Consider the following 24,956-nt stretch of genomic DNA (forward strand, 5'->3'; position numbering starts at 1 on the left):
TTCCAATAAATGTTTTCTATTGTAAAAAGTTGTTTCTTCAAGTACATGTTAATATTTCCTTTACACAATCATTAATATAATAGTTATTTGTTTCTCTTACTATTTTGAATTAAGCTTGCTTTTTAGTATTTGTAACGAAACCAAAATTTTATTTCATCCTCGTATGTTATAAGTTGTAGAGATGTGGAAAGTTTTCCTATAGTCTATAATCTTAATTATTATATACTTCACTAATAAAAATTAAAAAGAACCAAAAAACACTAAAAACTCCCCTAAAATATAGCAAAAACTCATAAATTTATCTAAAAACCCTAGTAAAAAAGAATGCCATATAACTAGAAAATGGAAGGGTACAAGCCGAATATTTGACTTTTAAGTCAAAATGAATATTTACATTTAAATAGTTTTTTTGATTGATTTTTGATTTATTTATATGATTTTTATCTAATAAATAGCCAATAGGTAATAATAGTGTTTGACAATTGATTATTAATTGCTAGTTTGTTTGATTAATTTATTTAGCATGGGTTTATTCAATTAATTTAAAACCAATAACAATAATTTAAGCCTATAAAAACCAATTAAAATAATTTTAATCGATTAAACTAGTCAAGAACTCTTCTGTTTGCTAGAGATTGGAGTAGATTGAGAGATGGAGAAATCACAGCTCACACTTGCACATAATGAACAAAAAATCCAGGTCAGGAAGACAATGAAAGACAGAGAAAGACAAAGGGTTCTTAGAAAAGCTTAAAAAATGGACAACTCAATTTACCAAATTATATAAAAACATCTCCATCTCCTTTTTAACTCAAATCTCCCAAAAAGCATACTATAAACAAAGAGAAGAACCCAACTATACTTTCTCTCCCTCTCACTACTGATTCTCCCTTTTCTTACCTTTCTTTCTCATCTGTTACTGTCAAAGTTCTTACCTTTCTGCTCATATTTTGTAATTTTTTAGAATTTAATTTCTGATTTTTGGAAATTATTTTATGTGGGTCCTTTTGTTTTCATTTGTTGCTTTCAAAATTCCCATTTCTTTGCTAAAATTTGCAAAATTTTACTAATTATTTTATTTTGGGGCTAAAATTTCATGTGGCTTTATAGAGAAAACAGTTTTTACACATTTCCCACCTTTCTTTCTCATCTATTCTATTACTTCCCAAAATTCTAATTTTTTTTGCTTTAATTAGTGATTTTTCTACTAAAATTTAAATTTTGGAGCTGAAATTTCATGTGGGTTTAGAGAAAAAACAGTTTTTGCCCATTCCCACCTTTTTCTCTTATCTTTAACTTTCAAAGTTTCTATCTTTCTACTAAAATTTTAATTTTGAGCGAAAATTTCATGTGGGCATTTTAAAATTTTTGGAAAGAAAGGAAGAAATGTATCCAAGATTTATTCAGCCTCATCATCATAATCAGCAGCACCAACAACTCCATGAATCTATAGGTGTAATAGTGGGTCCCATTGATGATATTCATCAAGTGGGTCCCACTTCTACCACTTCTGCTGGTGACCCTAGACTTGTGTTGACTTCTGATCCAAAGCCTCGTCTCCGGTGGACTGCTGACCTCCATGAACGTTTTGTTGATGCTGTTACTCAGCTTGGAGGACCCCACAGTCAGTTTTCTTTCTCCTATGGCTTATGTTTGTACTGGATCTGATAATATGATGTGTTTGTGTGAGAGTTATAATGGTGTTTGGGTGTTGGATTTCCAAAAGGCTTCGTTTTAATTGTTTTTTGGGGCTTTTTTGCTGACATTGTTGGGCATTTATGATTCTGAGTAGGTGACATGTTTTTTTTGGTATCATTATGTTTTCTTTTCATGGTTTTGTTTGTTGCTCTTAATTGAGAAATGGGTGGATTTTTTTATGGAATAAATGCCAGGAATAGTAAAATTATGATTAGCTTTAATGCTATGTTTGGATGGAATGAAACCGAAGAAAAGGAAGGGGAGGGAGAGGTAGGGATTGTTTCTCCTTCGTCCGGATAACAAAAAAGGGAGGTAAATGGAGGGAAGGGAATTGAAAACGAGAACTCGTCTTATGTTTTATCCAAACATAGTGTTAGTGTGGTAGTGCGGAAGGAGCTAGATAGGTTGAATGTTTGAGGTAATTGGAAATGATTTATAGACTCTTGGCAAAAGCATTACACTTTGTTTGGATGACAATTATGGAATGGAACGGAATGGAAGGGAAGGGAAGGAAAGGGAAGTGAAGGAATAATAGGATAATCCTTTTTCTTTTGTTTAAGAAAGAAAGGGAAAGAGAGGGAGAGAAATCGTACTTTTTCTTTAAATCTTATCGCATTTGGAGAAATTTGGTTATCAACAAATTTAAGAGACCTAATCCTTTCTAACATCTTCCTTGCAAATCTCCCCCCTTCAAAATTAACGTCGAAAATTGTATCCTAATAGATTCCTCCCCTTCCTTTCCGTCCAATTCAGTCATTTCAAACAGCGTAACTAATCTTAATTGAACTTAGTAAAATTGTTACACAAGTGTAAGGCAAAACTAGTAAGTTTGACATTGGAACTTATCGCATTGTATGATATCATGATTCCATGATCTATATATATAATACCAAAATAGTTCTGGTGAAGTGTGGAAGAGGCCTTATTGCTGCAAAATTGTAGCTTATGATTGGTTTCTCAGCATTTTTTTTACAAGAGTACGATAACATACGTCTGACGATGCCAAGATGAGAGTCACCCTAGAAACACTGGGGCGATGTAATTTTGTTGACAATGCATTGTTACAATGCTTCCACTGTGTCTTTCTCTTTGCTTCTCTTGTTCTTTTTTAAATTTGGATATTTTTCCTTCTATTAGCCTGTCCAATTTCACTTGCCGATGATGGTTTATCGGAGGACCCGTAGAACAAAAGTTGGTCTACATAAGTTGGACAGGGGTCTCTTCCAAGCTTGAAGCTTCACTTAGCTGAATGGAATAGGGTTTAAGAACCATTTATCCCCCTCTTGCCTGATCTTTTTGACATTATGAGAAATTGGTTAACGGCTCTAGCTTCCCCGCTCTTGAAAAATGAAAAGAAATCGATTAGAAGAGGGATAAATGTATTGATATAATCACGAACAATGCAAACCTTCTCTACGGCCCGCTGGGCCAGGCTCCCCTTAAATAACTTTTTTATTTCAAATTCATATTCGGCTCTTGATTAAGTAGGCCGCCTCACAAATTGCTCAAGATCTGCCATTGAGCGTCAACAATTTTCGTATTCTATAGGCCTTCATGTCCCATGTGTACGGCTTGATATCGATAGGATTCAATTTTATTTTAATACTACCTGAATCATTGCCAATTACCTTGGTTGGAAAATGTATTTATCCCCTTGTTTTCACGTTTAAAATGCTCGAAATGCTATCCCTAATTATACTCAGTCTCTAGGTTCTATAAGCTCACAGTCACATCCCATGATGGGATATGTACTCTTTGTTCTTGTTGCTGCTATGTTATATGGAATCTTTCTTGTTGCGGAAATACCCATCATTAAGTATGTTATTACAGCTTGAGAGTGTCTTTTTGAATATGTCGTGCTTTGGTGTCGATGCTTGTTGTCCGTAATTTTATATAGCTTTTGCCTTTTACCAGGTCTTCTTATGCATGTTTGACCATGATGTATGTATGCAGAAGCTACACCGAAGGCTATAATGCGGACGATGGGTGTAAAGGGATTGACTCTTTTCCACTTGAAAAGTCATCTTCAGGTTTATACTCGTCTTATAATTATCCAAATTTGATATCAATCTACTTTAGGACGTTATAAATGCGACAATTTTATCAGCAACAAATTTCTAATCGGTAATTTTTTTCTTTGCATACGACAGAAATACAGATTAGGTAAGCAATCAGGGAAGGATATGGGTGAGGCTCCAAAAGATGGTGCGTGAAACAAAAAAAATTAGTACTTTTGAATCATCTTAAAGATGTTTTTATGCGACTTTCAAATTTCAATTTTGTAAAACGTTTCTAAAATTCGGTCTAGCACATTATCTCTTGATCAAATATCTTTTTTATTTCCCTTTACTTGGTTTTTCTTATACCCTGCATACCGAAGAGGGTAAAAGAGCTCGAGGGAAAATGTTTTGATGCGACAACACGCCGATTTAGCAATATGTATTGTTCAAAACTAAAATTTGAATTTCATTAACTTTGAGATACTGTTGCATTCGTTACTGATTATCAATGATACTGAACGAAGGGATCTCAGCTTCATACCATCTCGAGAGCCCTCGCACAAGTAATTCTTCGTCAAGCTTGCCAACATCTGATATGGATGAGTAAGAATTTCTGAATCTTGTATATTGTTGGTGACTATGATCTTTTAATCGTAATCCAATTTCGCTTAAATTCATGGTTAATTGTGCTTGAAGGGGTTTTAAGGTTAAGGAGGCATTAAGAACACAAATGGAGGTCCAAACTAAACTACATTTGCAGGTTGAGGTATGGAAAAGTCTCACAAAGTTTTAGTACAATAACGTTGCCAAGTCGTAATCCCAACAGATTGGGTCAGCTACATGAGCCAATAAATAAGTTTCAGTAGTCGTCCACATGAACTTAAAGTTTCAGTGCACAAAATTTTTATTGTTTTTTTTGTTTTGCATGAAATAACTATTTTTCCGTGAAACTTTAACATAATTAATCATTTTTATTCATCGCAAACCCTTAAAGTTTAGATATCTAACAAAATAAGGGTTAGAAGTTCACACCCTTTTGTTTCCTTGCCAAACCATACTTTAACTGTCAGTGGGCATTGTACTTAGTTAGAGTTGATCAGCCTGCATGCTGAATTCTTGGTTCTTGGGCGGGATTTCGGGCCAAGCTTCTTGTGTTGTGCTGTGCTTTTCAGACCGATATTCGGGCTTTTGTTACTTTATTTTTCTATAGATACTTGTTATGGTCAGGCCATAGTGCAAAAATACAGATTCGATCAACTAGTTCTATATTTGTTTGCTTTACTGTAGGCTGAGAAGCACTTACAAATGCGCCAAGATGCAGAGCGAAGATATATGGCGATGCTTGAGAGAGCTTGTAAGATCCTTGCCGACCAATTAATGGGGGTTGCGATTACAGAAAATCACGCACAACCGACACTCCAAGGTCAGACATCGGAATTTTTTACTCTTTACAAAATTACGCGCACTTAGTAGAGTGAAGTGCTTGCTAGACATGTAATATTATCTTTCGAGATTTTCAGAGTGATTATCTAGCTGAAGCACAAGGGCAATATTGGGCTTGGATCAGCGAGCATTTTGGATTTTGTTCGGAAGGACAAGCTTGCTATGATTATAATGATGTCTTCATCTAGTCAAGCAAATGAAGTAGGAGTCGGAGTCGGAGTTATACTCATTAATCTTGGGCAAAGTGCTTAAGTGATGCTAATTTGTATATTTTCTACAATTAACTTATTGTATGACATATTTCTATCCTGAAGAACATATAATTTGTAGGGCGTATTTAAAAATATTGCTTGTAAAATCATTTATTAATTTTTCTGAATTCTAGCATGGACGTGATCCTATTTAAGTCTAATGTATTCATTCCTCCTAATGCTAGTATTCCCATAGATGGGTAAGTCATGCTAAACCAAACCATATTTTCTAAAGAATTGAAGACTAGAAGTGTCCGATGGGATGAGTTTTTACTAAAAGCATGTGACTCCATATGTAAGTGAAAGAATTGACAATAAGACGGGTCTTTAGAGGGTCAACCAACCGAATTTGTGTTTGAACAATGGTCAAATGTCAGTTGTTCATGTTCAACCATGGTGCAAACGTTTATGGGTTGAACATGGCTCCAAATATCTAACTAAAAAAAATGAATAATAATATTTTTATTTAATGAGTGATTAAAAAAAAAATTAAAATATCCAAGTAAGTTAAACACCTCACAACTAGTCACTACCCCTTTTTCTCTTCTAAATAATAAATTTGTCTTTTAAAATTCTCATTTGAAAGACAAATTTTATATTTTCATCCTTAATTTCTTTGTACAATATTTATTCGTTTTTTATTTTGCTATATTTTTATTTTAAAATTTTGCCTATTATAATTTAACTACACTTCTTTAAATAAAGTTTTTTCTTTAAATTTACTACATTTTTGTTAAAATAAATCCAAAATATGAATCAGTTGCTCGAAATAATCACTAGTTTTTAATAAACTCAAAATATTTTATTCTATTAGAATAAACTTTTTACAATAATTTAAAATTTTATTATCTTCTCAAAATATATCAATTTTATATTAATTAGCATACTTTAGATTATTATAAAAAATTTACTTAATCTAATGTTATAGTATATTTTGAGTTAATCTAATATTAAAAATTATTTGAACAAATTATGATTATTTTTAACAAATTTCACAAATTCATGAAAAAAAACCTTAATTCCTCAAAATCAAAGAAGTATTTCCATTTTGCCTTTCCCAACCTTTTTTCCAAACTATCAACTTCCAGTCTTCCTTTTTATTATTTCTTTTCTTTTATTTTGTAGTTGGTTTAATTAATTTATTTTATTTATAGACATTTAATTTATCATTCCGTGTAGTTGCGTCTCTATATCTCTCGCGAGTCGAAGGACTCATTTTTCAATGAGCAGATACACCGGGTAGGATATAGTTTTTATATGAGTAGGATAGCAGGATAATGATAGATGTCAACTTCCGGTCTTCCACAAAACTTTTCTTTAAACTTCTATTCCACCCTTCTTCTCTAACAACACTACTCTTGAAAGTTTCTCATTTATTTGTAGGACAACTGTGAAGAAACTTTGAGCTATTTATCTGTGGTAAGCAAGCCTTCCTTTATACAACATACCCTTATCACCTTATTCAGTAATCCACTGATCAGTTTTAGTGCTCACAAGCTGTTTGTTGAAATGTCTGAGTGAATTCATTGTTTTTTCTTACTCGTGTGGGAAAATTTGTAATCTTTTATAACCAAATTATATATTTTTATTTGTTTTCCTAGTTATTGTTCTGGATTTTGGATGATTTTTGATTCTATCTCTGTGACGATGAAGAGCTGCTTTATCTGCAATTATGGATTGACAATGCACAATTCTGGTGTTGGTTTTACTATTGCTTGAAATATATGTTTATGGGCATGTGGGTAACATTGAATAGATGTATAACATTTAAACTGTACTGCTGATTGGCAATTATGGATTGACATAGAACCAAAACTTTAATAAAGAAAGACGTTTTCTTTGATTATTGGTTTTCCTTTATCTGCAATTATTGATTAACAATGCATAATTCCGGTGTTAATTTTTTTTCTTGAATAGTATATATTAATGGGTTTGTGGGTAACATTGAATTGCTGTATAATTGTTAAGCAGCACTGCTAATTGGCATAGTTGTCTACTTGTCTTTATTAGATGTGGTGGCTTGGAGTATTATCTCGATGCAGCTGTTTGTGCCCTCATCGCTTGACTGTTGATTGAATTGATTAAAGAGCCATTTCTTGATTCTGAATACCCTTCACATTTCTACAATTTGAAGCTTGAATATGACTACGCTTCTGCCTGTTAGTTTTCCGGAAAGCAGGAGACCTTACCTTGGTGTTGAATCTAGTTTTGTACCCTCTATAACAATTGATAGGATTGCTACAGATGGAAAGACTTTGGTTTCTATGAGGAAATGTAAAAAAGGGTCTCTCTCTATATGTTGTTCAGCTCCAAAGGTTGTACGAGACCGATCATTAGATAAGCATGTAATTAAACAAAACAGAATACGGTTTGTGCAGAAGCTGAGGATCTTGCTTCTTTCAAAACCTAAACATTACATGCCTCTACACATTCTTTCCAAATGCCGCTCCTACTTGTCTTTATCGAAGCCTCGATCAATTGTGTCCATGATACAACGTTATCCTACCCTTTTCGAACTCTTTTACATTCCATATCCACCAACTCCATTTAATGCCACAAAAACAAACTCACAACTTTGTGTACGTCTAACCCCTGCTGCTGAATCACTTTCTATGCAAGAAGCCCATCTTAAGTCTTCTATGTCTGTTACACTTGCCAACAAGCTTCAAAAGCTTCTCATGCTTTCCCCACATAAGAGGCTTGTTTTGTCTAAGCTTGCCCATTTGGGCCCTGATCTTGGTCTACCGATCAATTTTAGGTCCTGTCTTTGCAATAACCACCCCGAACAATTCAAGATTGTCGATACATCCTATGGTCGTGCACTTGAGCTTGTTACTTGGGATCCCAACTTAACATACCCATTGGAAAAACCAAAAAATTGCACACAAGAGCTGATAGTGGATCGACCTTTGAAATTTAAGTTGGTGAAACTAAGAAAGGGCATAAATGTAAAGAGAAAGCATCATGATCTTTTGGTCAAATTCGGAGAGTTGCCCAAAATTTGTCCATACAATACATCTATTGAGGATTTTCGGAAAGATTCTATTGAAGCAGAAAAGAGGGCTTGCAGTGTGGTGAGAGAAATTTTGGGGATGACAATTGAGAAGAGGACATTGATTGACCATTTGACGCATTTTAGGAAAGATTTTGGGCTACCCAACAAGTTAAGGGCTATGTTGGTTCGGCACCCAGAGCTGTTTTATGTAAGTTTGAAGGGAGAGAGGGACTCAGTGTTCTTGGTAGAGGCATATGATGATAAGGGTGAACTTATCCAGAAAGATGAAGGTCTCATAGTCAAAGAGCGTTTGTGTGAGTTGGTCAGGCAAGGAAAGAGAATAAGGCGAGCTAGGAAATTGGCTCTGGCTAATGATGAGTCTATGATTCGTGATCACCCTGTGGTTGTTGCTCAGTTGGAACCTTTTGATGATGTCCATGATGATGGATTAGATGAAATTTTTGACTGGGATGATTCAGATTTTGAAATTTTCGAGGAAGACGACGATGATGAAGAGTATACATGGACCTTGGAAAAGCACAAATTCTGGATTTCAGAAAGTTCTTTAAAGGGTCATGGTGATGGTGGTGATACTTTTGAGCGTTGGTAGTGGTGAGTGGTGATAGTTCATGACCAAAATGGTTGATGTTATTAGTGAAAAGTATTGAAGTTAAATCATTGTAGAAAACCCTTGCCCCTATTTTAATAAATAAATAAATAAAATTGTTTGTAATGTTGTTTTGTGCATTTGAGTTTGGCGATATGGTAAGTCTTTCTTTCCTTCTAAATTGTTGTTCCCTTTGTATTATTTGGAAAAAGAGGTGGTGTTGAAGTTGGGGCTTTGCTTACTGCTTAGTCTTATGCATGAACTTTTATTCGGAAATTTTAATGATGTTTGGATATTACTACATAGTATTCACTACTCTGAGCCCGCTTCTTCAAGAAGCCACTCGATTTCTTTTCAATTATGCATGTAGATTGTAAGATCGAGTCATTTACACATCGCACTGTAATGCACATATTCAAAATTGATGCAAGTTTTTGAAAATGTCTTTCTTTCCTTGAACTTCTCTTTTGTGTTCACTCCATATTTTAACTCATCATGTTTCTTCAATTTTGTTTGTCAACATGATTCCTGGTGCCCGTTGTTCTGAGCATTATGGATGGCCCCTTCTAGATTTGGAGGGTTTCTTAGTTTATGCTCCGATAGAAATTATGACTTCTGATGGCCGCACACTCATAGAACTACTGTGTGGACACTGGACAGATACAGTCATACGTTTCCTCGTTTTTTTGTTGTTCACATATCTATCCTGCTTCTTCCTTTTCATTTCTTCACCCGTCCCCCTTCTTTCTATTTGCTTTATTTTGTCATTGCTACTTTGCTTAAGGGATGTTCTTGTATGCGTCCTAGAAACTCCGAAATCTGAATGATAAAGATGATCTCTTGAGAAGGTATGCATTGCTAAACGCTGCATAGACTGTATGTTCTGTGTTGGTTGTCGTATTGTTTCAAGTGCGTACTACATCAGGAAGATCTGCGTCTAAACTTGATTCATACAAGCTATGCCTTATTTCAAGGTACATTTTTTGTCCAATTTACTGCGTTTTATGCCTATTGCTGTTCAAATTGCGGTGTTCGGAGCAAGAAATGAAGATGCTAAGAGTCTCCAACCACCATTACTAACACAGTGCTCAGGTTGGAATCAAGTGTTCCTAATGTTCTCTTTCCTTGTTCTTTTGTTTTAGCTGGATGCATTCAAGTCTAGAGTTCGGGAAAAGAAGAAACGGGTTAAAAAAAACTTGAAGGAGGTGATATTCTTGGCAGTTTTCTGTTTTGATAAAGAATCGAAGACACTCAATATCGTAGAATTGAATCAAGCGGAGGCGTATCAAATGACTCATGTTTGAAATTTTAGCTCGGATAATAGAAAGAAGTGCTCCAAAACAAATAAAATTTGATGAGGATTGTCTTTATATGATGGTGACGAGAAGCGCGTTGCAAAATGAAAAATTGTGCTTCATAAATATGAGCGAATGTGCTACATGAAGATAAAGAAGAAAATTTTTAGAGCAAGCGAATACAACTTGTTCCCAAAATGAAAGTTAAAGAAAAAGAATTTGTCAATTTTTTTTGTTTTAGTTATAGTTATATAGGAATCAATTACTTACTAGACTTAGTCTATGTATTTATTATTTCAATTTAAAGTCATGGTTTAATTCTCATTGTCCCTTCCTCTAGTCCTCCTATCTAATGGAGAACCGAACCATATTTCTCTTGGCTTTTTGATTGACATTAGGATGTAGTAAACTAATGATTTTTTGATTGACAGTTCGCTTTTAGCTTTTGATATTTGATTATTTGATTAGTCAAATAGTTATAAAATACATTTTACAAATAACTTTTAAGATTGTCGAAAAGTTAACTTTGAGTTAAAACAAAAAAAAACTATTATGAATTGCTTTGTTCATGTTTTTTAGGCATTTAAATTTACTTTTCCTCTTAGAAACCATCAACTACTTTTTTAAATATCGTTATAACAATTGACTAATTAACGACTAGCATATTAGATAATACTTTTAACTCGTCAAACAAGCAAATAATTTCATTAACAACCATTTAACAAATAAATACTTACACAACCGTTAACTAAAAAGTCAATATTATCATTTAGACAAAACAATTTAAATAAACCTGTTGGAACTCATGAACAAGACAGCAACACAAGTCATCAAACATCAGTAACAACTCCACGTCATACAATTAAGAAATAAAAATTAGTTAATGCATAACTAACTAACTGATTGTAACAGATAGTTGTTAGAGCCTTATGTCTCCTATTTCTTGCATCATCTTATACTGTGTATATATATAGCATCGTTTAGTTTCCTTGCATATTGATTAAAAGACATAATTAATAAAAGAGTAAAAAGTTTATGATTGAATTGTGTCTTAATTCTACCCAATCCTTAAAGTTCGCCACCCCTAAAATTATGTATTTGCCCCTGTAATTTAAAAAATTACAAAAATGCCACTCCTTACAAATTTCTTATTTATAATAATAATAATAATAATAATAATAATAATAATAATAACAATAATAAAATTAAATAATAATAATTATTATTCAAAAAAAAAAAAAAAGTTGAGTCGCCCAAAACTAGGCGACTGAACCATGGTCGAGTCGCCGAGATCTGGGCGACTGGACCATGGTCGAGTCGCCCAATTTTGGGCGACTCAATTTTTTTTTTTTTCTTTTTGGAAAATAATAATAATATTAATACTAATAATAATAATTTATAAATTAATGTGGTCTATTAGCTCAGTTGGTTAGAGCGTTGTACTAATAACGTAAAAAGGTCACAGGTTCGAGACCTGAACAAGCCATTATTTAATAATTATTAATTTTTTATTATAAATATGATAAAAAATTAATAATTATTAAATAATGGCTTGTACAGGTCTCGAACCTGTGACCTTTACGTTAATAGTACAACGCTCTAACCAACTGAGCTAATAGACCACATTAATCTATAAATTATTATTATTAGTATTAATATTATTATTATTATTTTCCAAAAAAAAAAAAAAAAAAATTGAGTCGCCCAAAATTGGGCGACTGAACCATGGTCGAGTCGCCCAGATCTGGGCGACTCGACCATGGTTAAGTCGCCCAATTTTGGGCGACTCAATTTTTTTTTTTTGAATAATAATTATTATTATTTAATATTATTATTGTTGTTATTATTATTATTATTATTATTATTATTATTATTATAAATAAAAAATTTGAAATGAGTGGCAAAATTGTAATTTTTAAAAAATCAGGGGCAAATTCGTAATTTCATTTGGAGGGGTGGCGAAAAAATAAAAAGAATGGCGAAGTTTAGCAACACCCTAATTCTAATCTTGCATAAGCTTCAACAAAACCAACCTAACAATAAGTTGTCAACAAAACCAACCAATAATAAGTTGTAGAATTAGTTTTTAAACACGAGTTGTATTGGGACGAAGTAGCGAGCCGATTTGACACACGAGCTGTTGAGTAATTACCCATATCACATTCATTCCCATCATACAACCATCAGTCAATTTCACTTTTCCTACAACCCAATGAAGTCGGTTTTTTAGCCGGAATAAGTTTTTTTTTTTTTAAAAAAAAAAAAAAAAAAAACCCAAAAATTTTTACAAATCAATTATCATTTGTGGGAAAAGAGAAAAGGTGGGGATAAATTCAAGTTAAAGAAGAACAGGAAGAGTTTTCTAGATTGCCTTCTAACCTTGGAGAAAAAGCGGAAGTTTAAAGGTTGAAATCTGTTTTTTTAACCTTCTAAATATCAATTTTGTTTTTTGTATTATGATAATTGTTTTTATATGATTTGTAATGTTGTTATGTTGTCGATATTCTTGTATTCTTATATATTTGGGTTTTCTTCGCTTTGATTTTTGTTGTGCTTGAAGTTCAAGGGTATGTTTTTAGGATTTGGAGAAAGCTTAAAATTTTAAATTTCTATGTTATTTTTGGGATTTTTTTAAATGGTTATAAGAATTGTTAATGGATAATGACTCCCGTCAATGAAAGTTCTTTGAATGTGTTTTAGGGTTTTGGAGAAAGTTAAATTTACTCTTTGTTAATGGTATTTTCGGGTTTCTGGATAGGTTTTAAGAATTGCTTAATGGCATATGATTCCTTTTAGTTGAAAGTTCCTTAGATATGTTAATTTTGGAGATTTCTACATAGTTTTTTCGCTCAAATTTAATTTTTGTTTGTATATCTTTTAGTTGTTGAAGATCTCTTGAATATCAATATTGGATCTTGCTTTTGTGGGCATGTTACTTTCTTTTTCTTATGTTAATTGGCAATGAATATCTTCCTTGTGAACACAATTCTGGGCACTTTACTGATTTTACAACTCTGAAATTCCTGGAGAGGAAAAAATGGTGTCAACTTGGAAATCTTTGCCAAAATAATGTTGAATTATTCCAACTTTCCAAAATACAACACTTATCAATTTAATTTCCAGAGTTCCTTGTATGATTCGGAATGGCTTCATTTCTTTTTTTTTTTTTTTTTTTTCCGGTGTAAAGTCGCTTCTATCATTAGGAGCTCTGTACGTAAACCACTAATGAAACTAACAATTTCCTTTTTAACTTAGTTTTTTTAAAAAATTATTCTAGATCCGCTACTCTAGTGGTAAATGCTATCGGGAGTAGCAAATTTTCACAATGCATTGTCTAATTGCGGGCAAAAGCAACTAGAACCACTAATCATAGTTTTACTTAGAGAACCGCTGTTGAGAATAGTAGTTCTATTAGTTTAGTCTAAGTATAAAAATGCTATATTATTAGCGGTTCTACCTTGAATGAGTTGTCCAAACTCCGAAGCCTACACGGATTCTTGTGAGGATGTATCTTTAAAGTGCTCTATTGTAGGAATTCGGAACTATTTTGATCTTATTTTGAGAAAAAAAATTGTCAACTTGGTAATTCCAGAGCGAAAAATGTCATACATTAATAATTTGAAATACCAAATAGCTGGGTATTTGATAGGTGACACTTGTTGAAGAGTGTAGTTATTCTATGGCGATTGGTTAATTTTGTATACTTATCGTTGTGTAGCTGAGTTGTAGAGCGGGTCCGTAGAAATAGTATTTTGTTACCAAACAAGGAAACAATTTGCATTTTTGCATTTATTTTACCCTAACATCAATTTACATCTTGATGCAGTTGGCAAATCATGTCCCAGCAGCAAGTTGATGAATTTGATTATATGGCGGATGAACCTGATGTGGCTGATTTCATTGATGATGTAGATGGCGAATTTTTTGCTCGAGACGACGGGAATATAGGAGTGGATGAGTATGATTTGGTCTGTAATCTCTCCATTCATGTGGTTCCATTTGCAATCTACTAGTCATATGAATTCTTATTTGAAGTAGGAGTTGGTGATGATTTTCTCTCTCATTTTGAGTGTTTTGAACTTTTTTGTTCTGAAATGATATACATGATGTATTTGAGCAGCTTACGGAGGTGACTGATACATCAGCTGCGAGTGCAAGACGAGGCAAAGATATTCAGGGTATTCCCTGGGATAGGTTGAATATAACTAGAGAGAAATACCGGTTAACTAGGCTTGAGCAGTACAAGAATTATGAGAATGTCCCTACCTCTGGGGATTTCATAGATAAGGTCTGTTACTTGCTTATAGAGACCCGGGGTGCCCTTTTTTTTTTTTTTTTTTTCCTTTTCTATTATGTCTTGTGAATTAATGTCATGTTTGAAATTTTGTATATATTTGTTTTGTGTGATTAGGAATGGAAGTCGAAGGATAAGGGTGGAAGTTATTATGAATTTTTCTACAATTCAAGAATGGTTAAACCTACAATTTTACATTTTCAGGTATATAGCTTTCTTTTGTAATTATTAGTTCTTTGATTGGCAGCGAGACCTTCCCCTCTTTTGTAATGACGAGAATGAACATTGTGACTGCATTTTTCTTTTTAAAAATGTTATGGGTTCTGTTTAAAAACACTGTCGTTTCATAGCAGTTCTTGGCCAAGGAAAAGGTAACTCAATTGAGTTGTAATGTTGCTCCTTCCACCCTTAGTGCAAAAACAAGGCCACATCACCGTATCACGATTTGCGATTGTATCATAAAGGTTTTTGAGTTTACCGAAACCGACATGTAGGTCGCGTTGACCGCAGAATAATCCATATTGGCCATGATATCCGTTTTGCTACCGATGCCGCGACTGTGAACGGAACTGTATTTCTGCACTGTGCTTCCACCCCCTTCTTCCAATATGAACGGTTTTTATGATGTATTTTTAAGACTCGGTGATTCTAAAAAAATTTGAGTCGAGTGATAGCTAACCAAGAATCCATGCTGGGACAGTGCAAACAGTCAATCTTAATTCTTATCAATTTGCCTGATCTAACCATATTTGTGAACAAGCCAACTTGAGTTTTGTAACTGTAAAATTTGGGAATTCGGACAGTGTTGGTTGTGATATGATGAATAAAGCAGGTGAAGAGTTACATTGCTTCCTAGCTCATTAAGACCAATTCCAAAACTAATTGGGTACAAAAGGTGTATAATTTTGCAAGAATGTTGAGTTTTATCTTTTGAAATGTAGGTAATCGACATGTAGGATATTATGAGATCATGATGCATGCTGATATTTGCGTTTTGTATTATCGTGAGCTCTTAGCAGTGACTATCCATGCCTATGGAGAATCCTATGCTCAGTTTTCAGGGCTGACAGTCAACAATTGCTCATTTTTTGTCGTGTTGTCCTTTTTGAAATAATTGTATTCTATGAGAAGAGACAGACGTCTTGTGGTCACATACACACATCTTGATCATTGTCTAACGTAGTTCTGTTCACCTTGTTGCAGCTTAGAAATCTTGTTTGGGCTACATCAAAACATGATGTTTATCTCATGTCCAACTATCTAGTGATGCATTGGTCATCATTAACTAGAAATTTGTCAGAGGTGGTTAACTTTGCAGGCCATGTTTCTCCTTCCGAGGTATGATTCATAATATGTTATCCTGCAAATTTTTCTAATTATGTTATTTATTGTTCTATGAGAATGGATTTTTTTCCCGCATATTCCTACTGCTCACTGCTTCTTTTAGCTTCTGTTTGAAGCCCTTGGTTGATCATCTAACTTCGAATGTTTGCAATCAGAAACACAAAGGAAGCTTGTTGGAAGGTTTCACCCAAACCCAAATCAGTACATTAGCAGTCAAAGACAAACTCATGGTTGCCGGAGGTTTTCAAGGAGAATTAGTATGCAAGGTATGTCATTATCTTGCCTTTGCACACTTAAATAACCATTTACTGTACCTGTCTAGGTGTTATCTTAAGCTAGTGTTGAGAAAAGACTATTATTTTACAAGTCTATTTTCAGATGTTTTGAATGGTTCTCGTAACAATGGGGTCTTGACCTGATGATTATATTTTCAGCGCCTTGATAACCCGGGAATCAGTTTCTGTGCTCGTACAACATATGAAGATAATGCTATCACTAATGCTGTCGAAATATTTAGCAGTTTGAGGTAATGTAAATCTTGAAATGAGCACCTTGGTTAATTTTATTTTGATGAGGATCTTTTAACACGGAAATCCTTTGTTGCAGTGGTTGTCATCATTTCATGGCGTCAAATAATGATTGTGGAATACGGGAATATGATATGGAGAGATTTGAGCTTTTAAAGCACTTCCGCTTCCCTTGGCCTGTAAATGTGAGTGTTTCTATGTTCGAATTTTTCATGTTCACCTCGCCTAATCTCTTTCCTTCTCTCTATGGTACACACCCTATGAAAATTGGGGACGCTTTTTGCTTATGTTACTCTTTTTGATGCAGCACACATCAATTAGCCCAGATCGGAAGCTCATTGCTGTTGTAGGAGATCATGTTGATGGTTTGTTAGTCGATTCACAAAGTGGAAAGGTATGGAAAACAATGCATGAACTTTGAGCATCTCGATGTTCCTTTTGTTTCTCTTTTGATCTGTTAGGCAATAGTATTTTTCGCTATAGTAGTGTTTGAGGTTTGTTGGTCGATTCACAAAGTGGAAAGGTATGGAAAACCATACTCTTATTTCCATTAGATTTAGCTACATCGTGTTTTTTATGTGAGAGTTTTTAAATTAAAATGTAGTAAATTCAAAGGGACACAGTAAATTTAAAAATAAATCTAGCAAAATGTGTTCTTGTTCATGTGTATGTGTATATATAAATGTTAATCAAGGTATGGAAACTAGTTGATCTTTGTGGTACTATCTTGTATTGTTTTGTTTAAGGATTAATGAAAAATTTTCATTTTCCAAAAAAGAAAAAACTAGTTGATCTTTATAGCGTGTCGTTTCATTTGAGCAGGTAGTTTCAACTGTGGAAGGTCATCGTGATTTTTCCTTCGCAACCGCATGGCATCCAAATGGTTATGTTTTCGCCACAGGCAATCAAGACAAAACATGCCGAGTTTGGGATGTGCGTAAGCTTTCAGAATCAGTTGCAGTTCTAAAGGGAAACTTGGGCGCAACTCGATCCATCCGATTTTCATCAGACGGCAAATTCATGGTGGCTGCCGAACCAGCCGATTTTGTCCATGTGTATAGTACACAAGCAAACTATGAGAAGCGCCAGGAGATTGATTTCTTCGGGGAGATCTCCGGAGTATCACTAAGCCCTGATGACGAGTGTTTATACATAGGAATATGGGACAGGACTTACGCGAGCTTGTTACAGTACAACAGAAAGCACACTTATCAATACCTCGATTCGTTCATATGATATGAGTACCAATACCCGAATTCAATCATATGAATGAAACGAGAAACCGGTCTACTCATTTTCGAGTGTTCCAGTTTGTGTTTCTGAAACTGTGATTGTTTTGAATCAAAAATAGACCCAACATTTTAGAATAAAAGCAGGGTTGCAGGATATAATCAGTAGTGAAGTGTACCTTTTAGATGTGTATAGTAAGAGGTATGCAACTATAAATTTGATTTTTCCCTACTATTTATATAAAAAAGAAAGAAAAAAAGATCCATTTTCTTTTTATAATTCTTTTTTTTTTTTTTTTTTTTTTTTTTTTTTTTTTTTTTCTGTTTAATGTGTTTGCTTATTGTAAAGTTTCAAGTAGGTTTGTATGAAATGTAGTTTGTGAAGAAGTGAGCACTTTATCTTATTAGACAGATTATCTGAAATCCCTTTACACCTCAATATTTTATTATGATGCGAGATTTTAATTGATCCCTCTTAATTTACATAAATCAACGGGGTGACTATAATATTATTACACACAAAACAATAGTCTTTCTAAAATGAAATTAAGTTGATTATTTTTTTTAAAATCATGTCTGTAGTATTACGTTCATAAAAGTTCTGGTCAGAGTACGAAGAAATAATTTCTTTATTAAAAGAGATAATGACGTGCGTAGAGGTGATCAAAATAGACTGATGATTCGATATTTATCCAATTTTGTAACCGAATTTGGCCTGACTTGACTTCCAAATAAATTTCGAATTATGTAAAATTAATGTGAACACAAAATTCGATTTTAAACGGATCCGAAACACGTGACCTGAAATTGATACGATAATCTAAATGAACATCTTTAGAGGTGAGATACGATGTACCGATTTGTTCCTTTAAAGTTGCTACATGTCGCAAATCAATGTGAATGTTTTTTGAATGTTATATAGCAAATTCAAATAGACAAACAGATAAACAAATTAGGAACACACATACTAATAATTTGAGAACCAAGCTTCAAATAAAAAAAAGAAAGCGAAGGGATGAGAAGAGGAAAAACTCCCGTGAACATATTTTGGATCTTGTGAAGGCAGTGGGGCAGTAGCTCAATTGTCTATGTCCTTGATCCTCGGCTGACTTTTTTAATTCCTATTTCCTCTACTAAGTACCTACCTTAATTTCTTCCTATTTACTCATAACTTGCATTATTAGGCTTTTACATTTTTTTAAACTTACTTTAAGCTTAAATATTTTTATTATCGAGAATATATTTAGAAAAATGTTAATTTTAACATATTATAAAACTAGATATCAAAACATACTTAACAGAATATAACATAACGTCAACATAATATGATGTTAGAGTTTTGGTGTGACTTTGAGTGCACCGATGTAGGTTGATGAGTTTGATGGTGTGTGGATGTGTGTGTATGATGATAAAGAAGGCATTTGATGAGCCGCTCGACCAACATCACGGCAGCTTGACCCGAGCCACAAGGCTCAACCAATCCAGAAACTTCTAGACCATTTGCTCGACCTGATCAAGAACCGCTCGACCCCCCTTTGTTTTGCTCGACCGGTCGAGCGGGTTCAGTCGTGTCCCTTGTTTTGCTTGCGCGATAAGTTATACAGGACTATTTTATTATGGGCTTTTGCCCAATCATTTTTACATGACTTCTAGTATAAATAGAAGTCCCTGCACTCACTCCCATATAGATTCTAACCCTAAGCCAAACTCAAACCCTTTTCTTTCTCTCTTCTTTTCCAAGTATAATACTCCATTGTATGAGTTCTTGAGAACTCTATTGATTCTTCACATAATACAAGCAAGCTAACCACCATCGAGGACGTAGCCCATATTGGGGTGAACCTCGTAAATCTTGTGTCTTTGTTTATTGCATTGTTTCTTATTGCTTTTTATTGATAGTTTATTGAACTTGTTTGGCATAGAACACCTCTACCATTGGTCTTGGGTGATTTTTGAAAAAAAGATTGAAACTTTAGACTCTAATGTGCTTAGTATTTCATATGAGTTAATAATACTTAGTATAAGTTTTCTTATTCGGTCGACTATGGAATACAAGATTCTTTCTCATTATATATAATCATTTTCAATAGCAAATTAACAATGACGGATGCAATACTATACTTATCATATTATAATAATTATTAAATTGAAATCACATGGTTGGGTGTTTTAATTTGAATACATACTTTAGACATTAAATTTAAGCTCCAAACAAAAATTACAATTTAGAACACAACAAAAGCAAATAGCCAATTTCAAAGTTAAGTATTGTGTACGAAAGTGATTAATTTTTAAAGATTCCATCAAGATTATGGAATTTGTATTCGTTTTCTGTCTAATTAGTTTGTTGTGTTTATAATTTGTCTAGTGATTAACCATAATCTTTGTCCTTTAACCATAAGGAAGACAACTCTATTAAATAGGGTATATAAGAGAACCTTTTTTAAATTAAATGAATGCATTTTTCTTATATCAAATACTTTTTAAGTTTTTTTTTAACGGGAGTTTGTGTATCTTGACTAGAAACCATGCAAATAAAGAGCTAGTAAGAGATCGTCTTTCCGTGAGATGAACTCAAATAAAAAAATCTATATTCTTATAATATGTATGAGATGAGCTATTTGACCTATGTATGAGGCACGTCCCTCTAAAATTCCATTTCATACAATAATTTGTGGCAAATAAATTATTCAATACTTTTATTTTTAAAGGAGTTCAAATGTTATGTCCCATTCTCATGTACAATTAGTTTGCTCCTAAGACATCACTATCTTAGGCCACATGTCATGAAGTGAATGTGTTGGAAGTTTAAGCCCCATATTGCAGCATATAAAATCCATCACCAATATTGTCAACTAATAGTATTAAAGTTATATAAACTTATATATAAAAGCATATGCCTACAAATGTTTAATTATGTGATGGTTAAATTGGTAAGAGCTTATTGTGTGAAAATATTAGTCTGAGTTCGAACCTCATCAAACATATATTTTATACTCCACATATAATTGACATCTGAAAAAAAGCTACGAAGAAACATTATGAACAGACAAAATTGCACAGATAGGATGCTCTAGACAAGAGGATGGAGACATTTTGTAGCCATTGTATTGTGCACTAAAATATCTTCTTCTAGTGTCACATGCAAATTTGAACCATTTACTTGACCTGTCCTTCTCTTAACACCCTATAACTTTTGTACCATGAATGTTAGAAACATTCTTTCAGATTTTATTTTCTCCTTTCTGATCCATCTACTTCTCTTCTTACCTTTTTCACACACTTATCTTTTTTAGGCCAAAAGTTGAGTTTACCAACTTATGTTCATAACTTCCTAGCATCTTATAACTATGTATACTTAACTTTGTGCACCAAAATCATCAAAAAAAAAAACTTGCAAATGGATACACTCAGATTGTTTATGTACCTTCTTTTAATGTCATGCTCAAACATCCAAGCCAATGAGGATGCATTTATCGATCTAAACGATGATGTTTTAGGCCTAATAGTGTTCAAATCAGACCTCAATAACCCACCAGCATTAAGCTCGTGGACCGAGGATGACAGTTCTCCTTGCTCTTGGAAGTGCATTCGATGCAACCCATCGACAGGCAGGGTTACCGGGCTCTCGATCACCGGGCTAGGCCTATCAGGGCGGTTAGGAAAAGGGTTAAAAAAGCTTCTTTTCCTTGAGGTAATCTCACTATCCAACAACAATCTAACTGGTGAAATATCCCCTGAATTAGCCCAACTTCCCAATCTTAAAACACTTGATCTTAGTCATAACAAATTTTCAGGGCAAATCCCAACATTTTCCTCTCTAAAATACCTTGATCTCTCTAAGAATATGCTATCTGGTACATTACCTGATAACTTTTTCCAAAATTTGCAATCTTTAAGCTACCTTTCCTTATCAGGAAACTCTTTTGAAGGTCCAATACCTAGTACACTTTCCAAATGTAGTGTTCTAACTGGTTTAAACCTCTCAAACAATCATTTTTCTGGTAACCCATTTGCCCCAAATGGTGGGATTTATGCTTTAAATAGGCTAAGATTGTTAGATTTATCAAACAATCTGTTTTCTGGTAGTGTTCCTACTGGTATTTATACCTTACATAACCTTAAGGAATTACATTTACAAGGTAACCAATTCTTTGGTTCTATACCATTTGATATTGGTCTATGTCCCCATTTGGTTAAAGTCGATCTAGGCAGAAATTCCTTGATTGGAGAAATACCCGATTCACTTGGTTCACTAAACTCACTGATTTTCCTTAGTTTACGACACAATACCTTGTCGGGTGAATTTCCTCAGTGGATTGGAAAACTGATCAATTTGCAACATTTGGATGTGTCACACAACGGTTTAACAGGAGATTTACCCATGTCATTGGGTGACCTTAAATCAGTTCGATCTCTTAGTTTGTCGGATAACAAGCTTACCGGGAACTTACCCACTTCATTAGCTCAGTGCAATGAACTTCGAACCCTTAAACTTAAGGGTAACCTTTTAAATGGGAGGATACCAACAGAGCTGTTTTCAATGGGATTGGAAGAAATGGACTTGTCAGATAACAGATTCACAGGCTCAATCCCACATGCTTCTGGTCGAATTTTCGAGTCTTTGATTGATTTGGATTTGTCAAAGAATGATCTTTCAGGGGATATCCCACCAGAAATGGGGCTGTTCTCTAGTTTAAGGTACTTAAATTTGTCATGGAATAACCTCCATTCCAGGATACCCCCTGAAATTGGGTACCTCCAGAATTTAACAGTCTTAGATTTAAGGGATAGTGCCCTATATGGGCTAATTCCTGGGGATTTATGTGATTCATCAAGTAGCTTGTCTATCCTTCAATTGGATGATAATGCCTTAAGTGGCCCTATTCCTGAAGAAATTGGAAATTGTGCTTCACTACATTTATTGTAAGTATTCTTTTACCATTTATTTTGTTTGTATCATTTGTGTTTTTTCAGTTGTGTTCGGCAATGACTATTGGCTTGTTTGACCAGCTGGTAGCGTTAGCTTTTTTTAGCTGCTTAACCTGAATGTTTAAGTTGGTTGTTTAAAATATCTGTTATGGAGATGTTCGATAAAAATTAGTTGTTTTCTATTGGCTGTTTATTAAAAAAAAAGTGAGTAAAACACCAATAGCCAATAAAAAAGCTACTCATAGTAGCTTTTGGCTTGGCTTTAAGCACATATACCAAAAACCCGAAAGCCAAAAGCCGACAAAAAGTCATTTGCCGATTTACTTGTTTGAAGATACTGATAACATTAGCCTCATCATGAATTACAGGAGTTTGTCTCATAACAATTTGAATGGTTCAATTCCAAGCTCAATGTCCATGCTAAAAAACCTCGAGATTTTAAGGTTCGAGTCAAATGAGCTCAGCGGAGAGATGCCTAAAGAGCTCGGAACAATACAAAATCTTCTTGCAGTAAACATATCCTACAATAAGCTCGTTGGCAGGCTACCTCCCGGAGGAATATTTCCTAGCTTAGATGCAAGTGCATTACAAGGGAACTTGGGACTTTGCACACCTTTGGTAAAAGGTTCATGCAAGCTAAACGTACAAAAGCCACTAGTCCTCGATCCAAATGCATATCGCAACCAAATCCAAGGTAATAACGCGGAGGATGAGATAGCAAGACGATTAGATCATCACAAATTCTTCAGTATATCAGCTATAATCGCGATTTCAGCAGCTGTTATTATTGTATGTGGGGTACTAGTAATAACCCTTTTAAACGCGTCTGCAAGAAGGAAACTCGCGTTCATTGACAACGCATTGGAAAGCATTTTCTCTACTTCTTCTCGTTCTACAACACCCTCTATAGGCCGGTTAGTCCTATTCGATACAAGAAGCTCGGGAGACCTGTTTGCCAACCCTGAATCCCTTACAAACAAGGCATCAGAAATCGGAGGAGGGGTTTTCGGGACAGTTTACAAGGCTTCTATAGGGTCCGAAGGGAGAATCGTAGCAGTTAAAAAACTCTACACGTCCAACATACTCGAGTACCCTGAAGACTTTGATCGGGAAGTACGAGCCCTAGGAAAGGCAAGGAACCTAAATGTTGCTTCCCTTAGGGGGTACTATTGGACACCACATTTACAACTTTTGGTATCGGATTTTGCATTGAACGGAAGCCTCCAATTCCGACTCCATGAAAGGCCATTCAACATGGCGCCTCTATCTTGGTCGACAAGGTTCAGAATCTTACTCGGGACAGCAAAAGGACTCGCGCATTTGCACAATTCCTGCAACCCACCAATCACACATTACAACTTAAAGCCTAGTAACATCTTACTAGACGAGAATTACAACGCTAAAGTATCTGATTTCGGGCTTGCAAGATTGCTTACCAACGTACAAAATCATAGCATGATCGAAAACAGATTTCAGGGTGCACCAGGGTACACAGCACCAGAACTCGCGTGCCAGAGTCTAAGAGTCAACGAAAAGTGCGATGTTTATAGCTTTGGCGTGATCACACTAGAGATCATTACAGGAAAACGACCCATTGAATATGGAGAAGACAATGTAATGATACTAAATGATCATGTAAAAGTGTTGCTTGAAGAAGGAAATGTATTGGAATGTGTTGATGAAAGTATAGGGGAATACCCTGATGAAGAAGTTTTGCCTGTTCTTAAGTTAGCATTGGTTTGTACTTCACAAATTCCTTCAAGCAGGCCATCAATGAAAGAAGTAGTTCAGATTTTGCAAGTTATCAAGACTCCTCTACCTCAAAGATAAGATTGTTCTTTAAATTTTATTTTGATTTGGTAGAATTTGAAGATATTATATGCATTTTTTTGTATGTTCTTTTCAAGTTTTGAATAATTAGGATTTGATAATGACTTTCATATGCTTTATGTTTGATTAGTAAATTACACTTGTGGTTATGAATTCATGTTTCAAAATCATGTGTTCCGTGCAAAAATATGGATTGGGTAACGGTCGCAAAATGGACTTTGCGGTCAATGTAGATGATTATTCGGTAGGTGTAGTCTATATTTAGGTCGCGGTGAACTTAAAAATTGTTAAGATACGGTGATGCGACCTTGTTTTCGCACTATAGTTCCCAGTTTTGAGAACTTCCATTCAACATACTTCTATATCCTTTAGATTTGGTACATTACGCAATGTTATGTAGCAAATTTTAAAAGATAAAAATAATATTTCATACAAGTAGTTCAAATAATGGTCTTCCGGCTAGTAGTTTAGTAAGGGTATTAAAAGAATATATTTTTCCAAATGATGTTTG

General features: G+C 34.2%; 4 protein-coding genes across 7 annotated transcripts; all 4 read left to right on the plus strand.

Annotated features, from left to right (window-relative positions):
- Nucleotides 1-740: 740 nt before the first annotated feature.
- LOC130826041 (protein PHR1-LIKE 2-like) lies at nt 741-5,571 on the plus strand. 4 transcript variants are annotated; one of them, XM_057691517.1, is made up of 7 exons: nt 741-1,624; nt 3,652-3,728; nt 3,849-3,903; nt 4,223-4,301; nt 4,395-4,464; nt 4,986-5,121; nt 5,219-5,571. In XM_057691517.1, the coding sequence occupies exons 1-7, from the start codon at nt 1,387-1,389 to the stop codon at nt 5,221-5,223; spliced, it is 660 nt and encodes a 219-aa protein (XP_057547500.1). In that variant the 5' UTR covers nt 741-1,386; the 3' UTR covers nt 5,224-5,571. The 4 variants fall into 4 exon arrangements, with proteins under 4 accessions (XP_057547500.1, XP_057547502.1, XP_057547504.1 ...); XM_057691519.1 differs by having other exon boundaries at nt 4,232-4,301; XM_057691521.1 differs by having other exon boundaries at nt 826-1,624; nt 3,849-3,861; nt 4,232-4,301.
- Nucleotides 5,572-6,641: 1,070 nt separating this feature from the next.
- On the plus strand, nt 6,642-9,120 carry LOC130826042 (protein WHAT'S THIS FACTOR 1 homolog, chloroplastic). Its single transcript, XM_057691522.1, has 2 exons — nt 6,642-6,811; nt 7,403-9,120. Exon 2 carries the CDS (start codon nt 7,534-7,536, stop codon nt 8,995-8,997), a length of 1,464 nt encoding a protein of 487 aa, XP_057547505.1. The 5' UTR covers nt 6,642-6,811; nt 7,403-7,533; the 3' UTR covers nt 8,998-9,120.
- Nucleotides 9,121-12,388: 3,268 nt separating this feature from the next.
- Nucleotides 12,389-17,958, plus strand: LOC130826043 (uncharacterized WD repeat-containing protein C2A9.03-like). The gene is made up of 10 exons (XM_057691523.1): nt 12,389-12,694; nt 14,116-14,257; nt 14,410-14,577; nt 14,701-14,787; nt 15,787-15,921; nt 16,083-16,193; nt 16,362-16,453; nt 16,534-16,639; nt 16,762-16,848; nt 17,277-17,958. The coding sequence occupies exons 2-10, from the start codon at nt 14,126-14,128 to the stop codon at nt 17,688-17,690; spliced, it is 1,332 nt and encodes a 443-aa protein (XP_057547506.1). The 5' UTR covers nt 12,389-12,694; nt 14,116-14,125; the 3' UTR covers nt 17,691-17,958.
- Nucleotides 17,959-20,817: 2,859 nt separating this feature from the next.
- Nucleotides 20,818-24,612, plus strand: LOC130826044 (probably inactive leucine-rich repeat receptor-like protein kinase At3g28040). The gene is made up of 2 exons (XM_057691524.1): nt 20,818-22,609; nt 22,984-24,612. Exons 1-2 carry the CDS (start codon nt 21,084-21,086, stop codon nt 24,443-24,445), a joined length of 2,988 nt encoding a protein of 995 aa, XP_057547507.1. The 5' UTR covers nt 20,818-21,083; the 3' UTR covers nt 24,446-24,612.
- Nucleotides 24,613-24,956: the final 344 nt, after the last annotated feature.

Source organism: Amaranthus tricolor, chromosome 10 (assembly GCF_026212465.1).
Source record: "Amaranthus tricolor cultivar Red isolate AtriRed21 chromosome 10, ASM2621246v1, whole genome shotgun sequence".
In the NCBI taxonomy this organism is placed as follows: domain Eukaryota; kingdom Viridiplantae; phylum Streptophyta; class Magnoliopsida; order Caryophyllales; family Amaranthaceae; genus Amaranthus; species Amaranthus tricolor.

Excerpts from the sequence above, each read along its gene's own strand:
- LOC130826041 (XM_057691517.1), top strand. The coding sequence starts at position 1,387 with ATGTATCCAAGATTTATTCAGCCTCATCATCATAATCAGCAGCACCAA. Across the intron at positions 3,904-4,222 it reads GGGTGAGGCTCCAAAAGATG|GGATCTCAGCTTCATACCAT; the intron begins GTGCGTGAAACA and ends TACTGAACGAAG. Across the intron at positions 4,302-4,394 it reads CCAACATCTGATATGGATGA|GGGTTTTAAGGTTAAGGAGG; the intron begins GTAAGAATTTCT and ends TTGTGCTTGAAG.
- LOC130826042 (XM_057691522.1), top strand. The coding sequence starts at position 7,534 with ATGACTACGCTTCTGCCTGTTAGTTTTCCGGAAAGCAGGAGACCTTAC.
- LOC130826043 (XM_057691523.1), top strand. The coding sequence starts at position 14,126 with ATGTCCCAGCAGCAAGTTGATGAATTTGATTATATGGCGGATGAACCT. Across the intron at positions 14,788-15,786 it reads CTACAATTTTACATTTTCAG|CTTAGAAATCTTGTTTGGGC; the intron begins GTATATAGCTTT and ends ACCTTGTTGCAG. Across the intron at positions 16,194-16,361 it reads AAGGAGAATTAGTATGCAAG|CGCCTTGATAACCCGGGAAT; the intron begins GTATGTCATTAT and ends TTATATTTTCAG.
- LOC130826044 (XM_057691524.1), top strand. The coding sequence starts at position 21,084 with ATGGATACACTCAGATTGTTTATGTACCTTCTTTTAATGTCATGCTCA. Across the intron at positions 22,610-22,983 it reads TGTGCTTCACTACATTTATT|GAGTTTGTCTCATAACAATT; the intron begins GTAAGTATTCTT and ends CATGAATTACAG.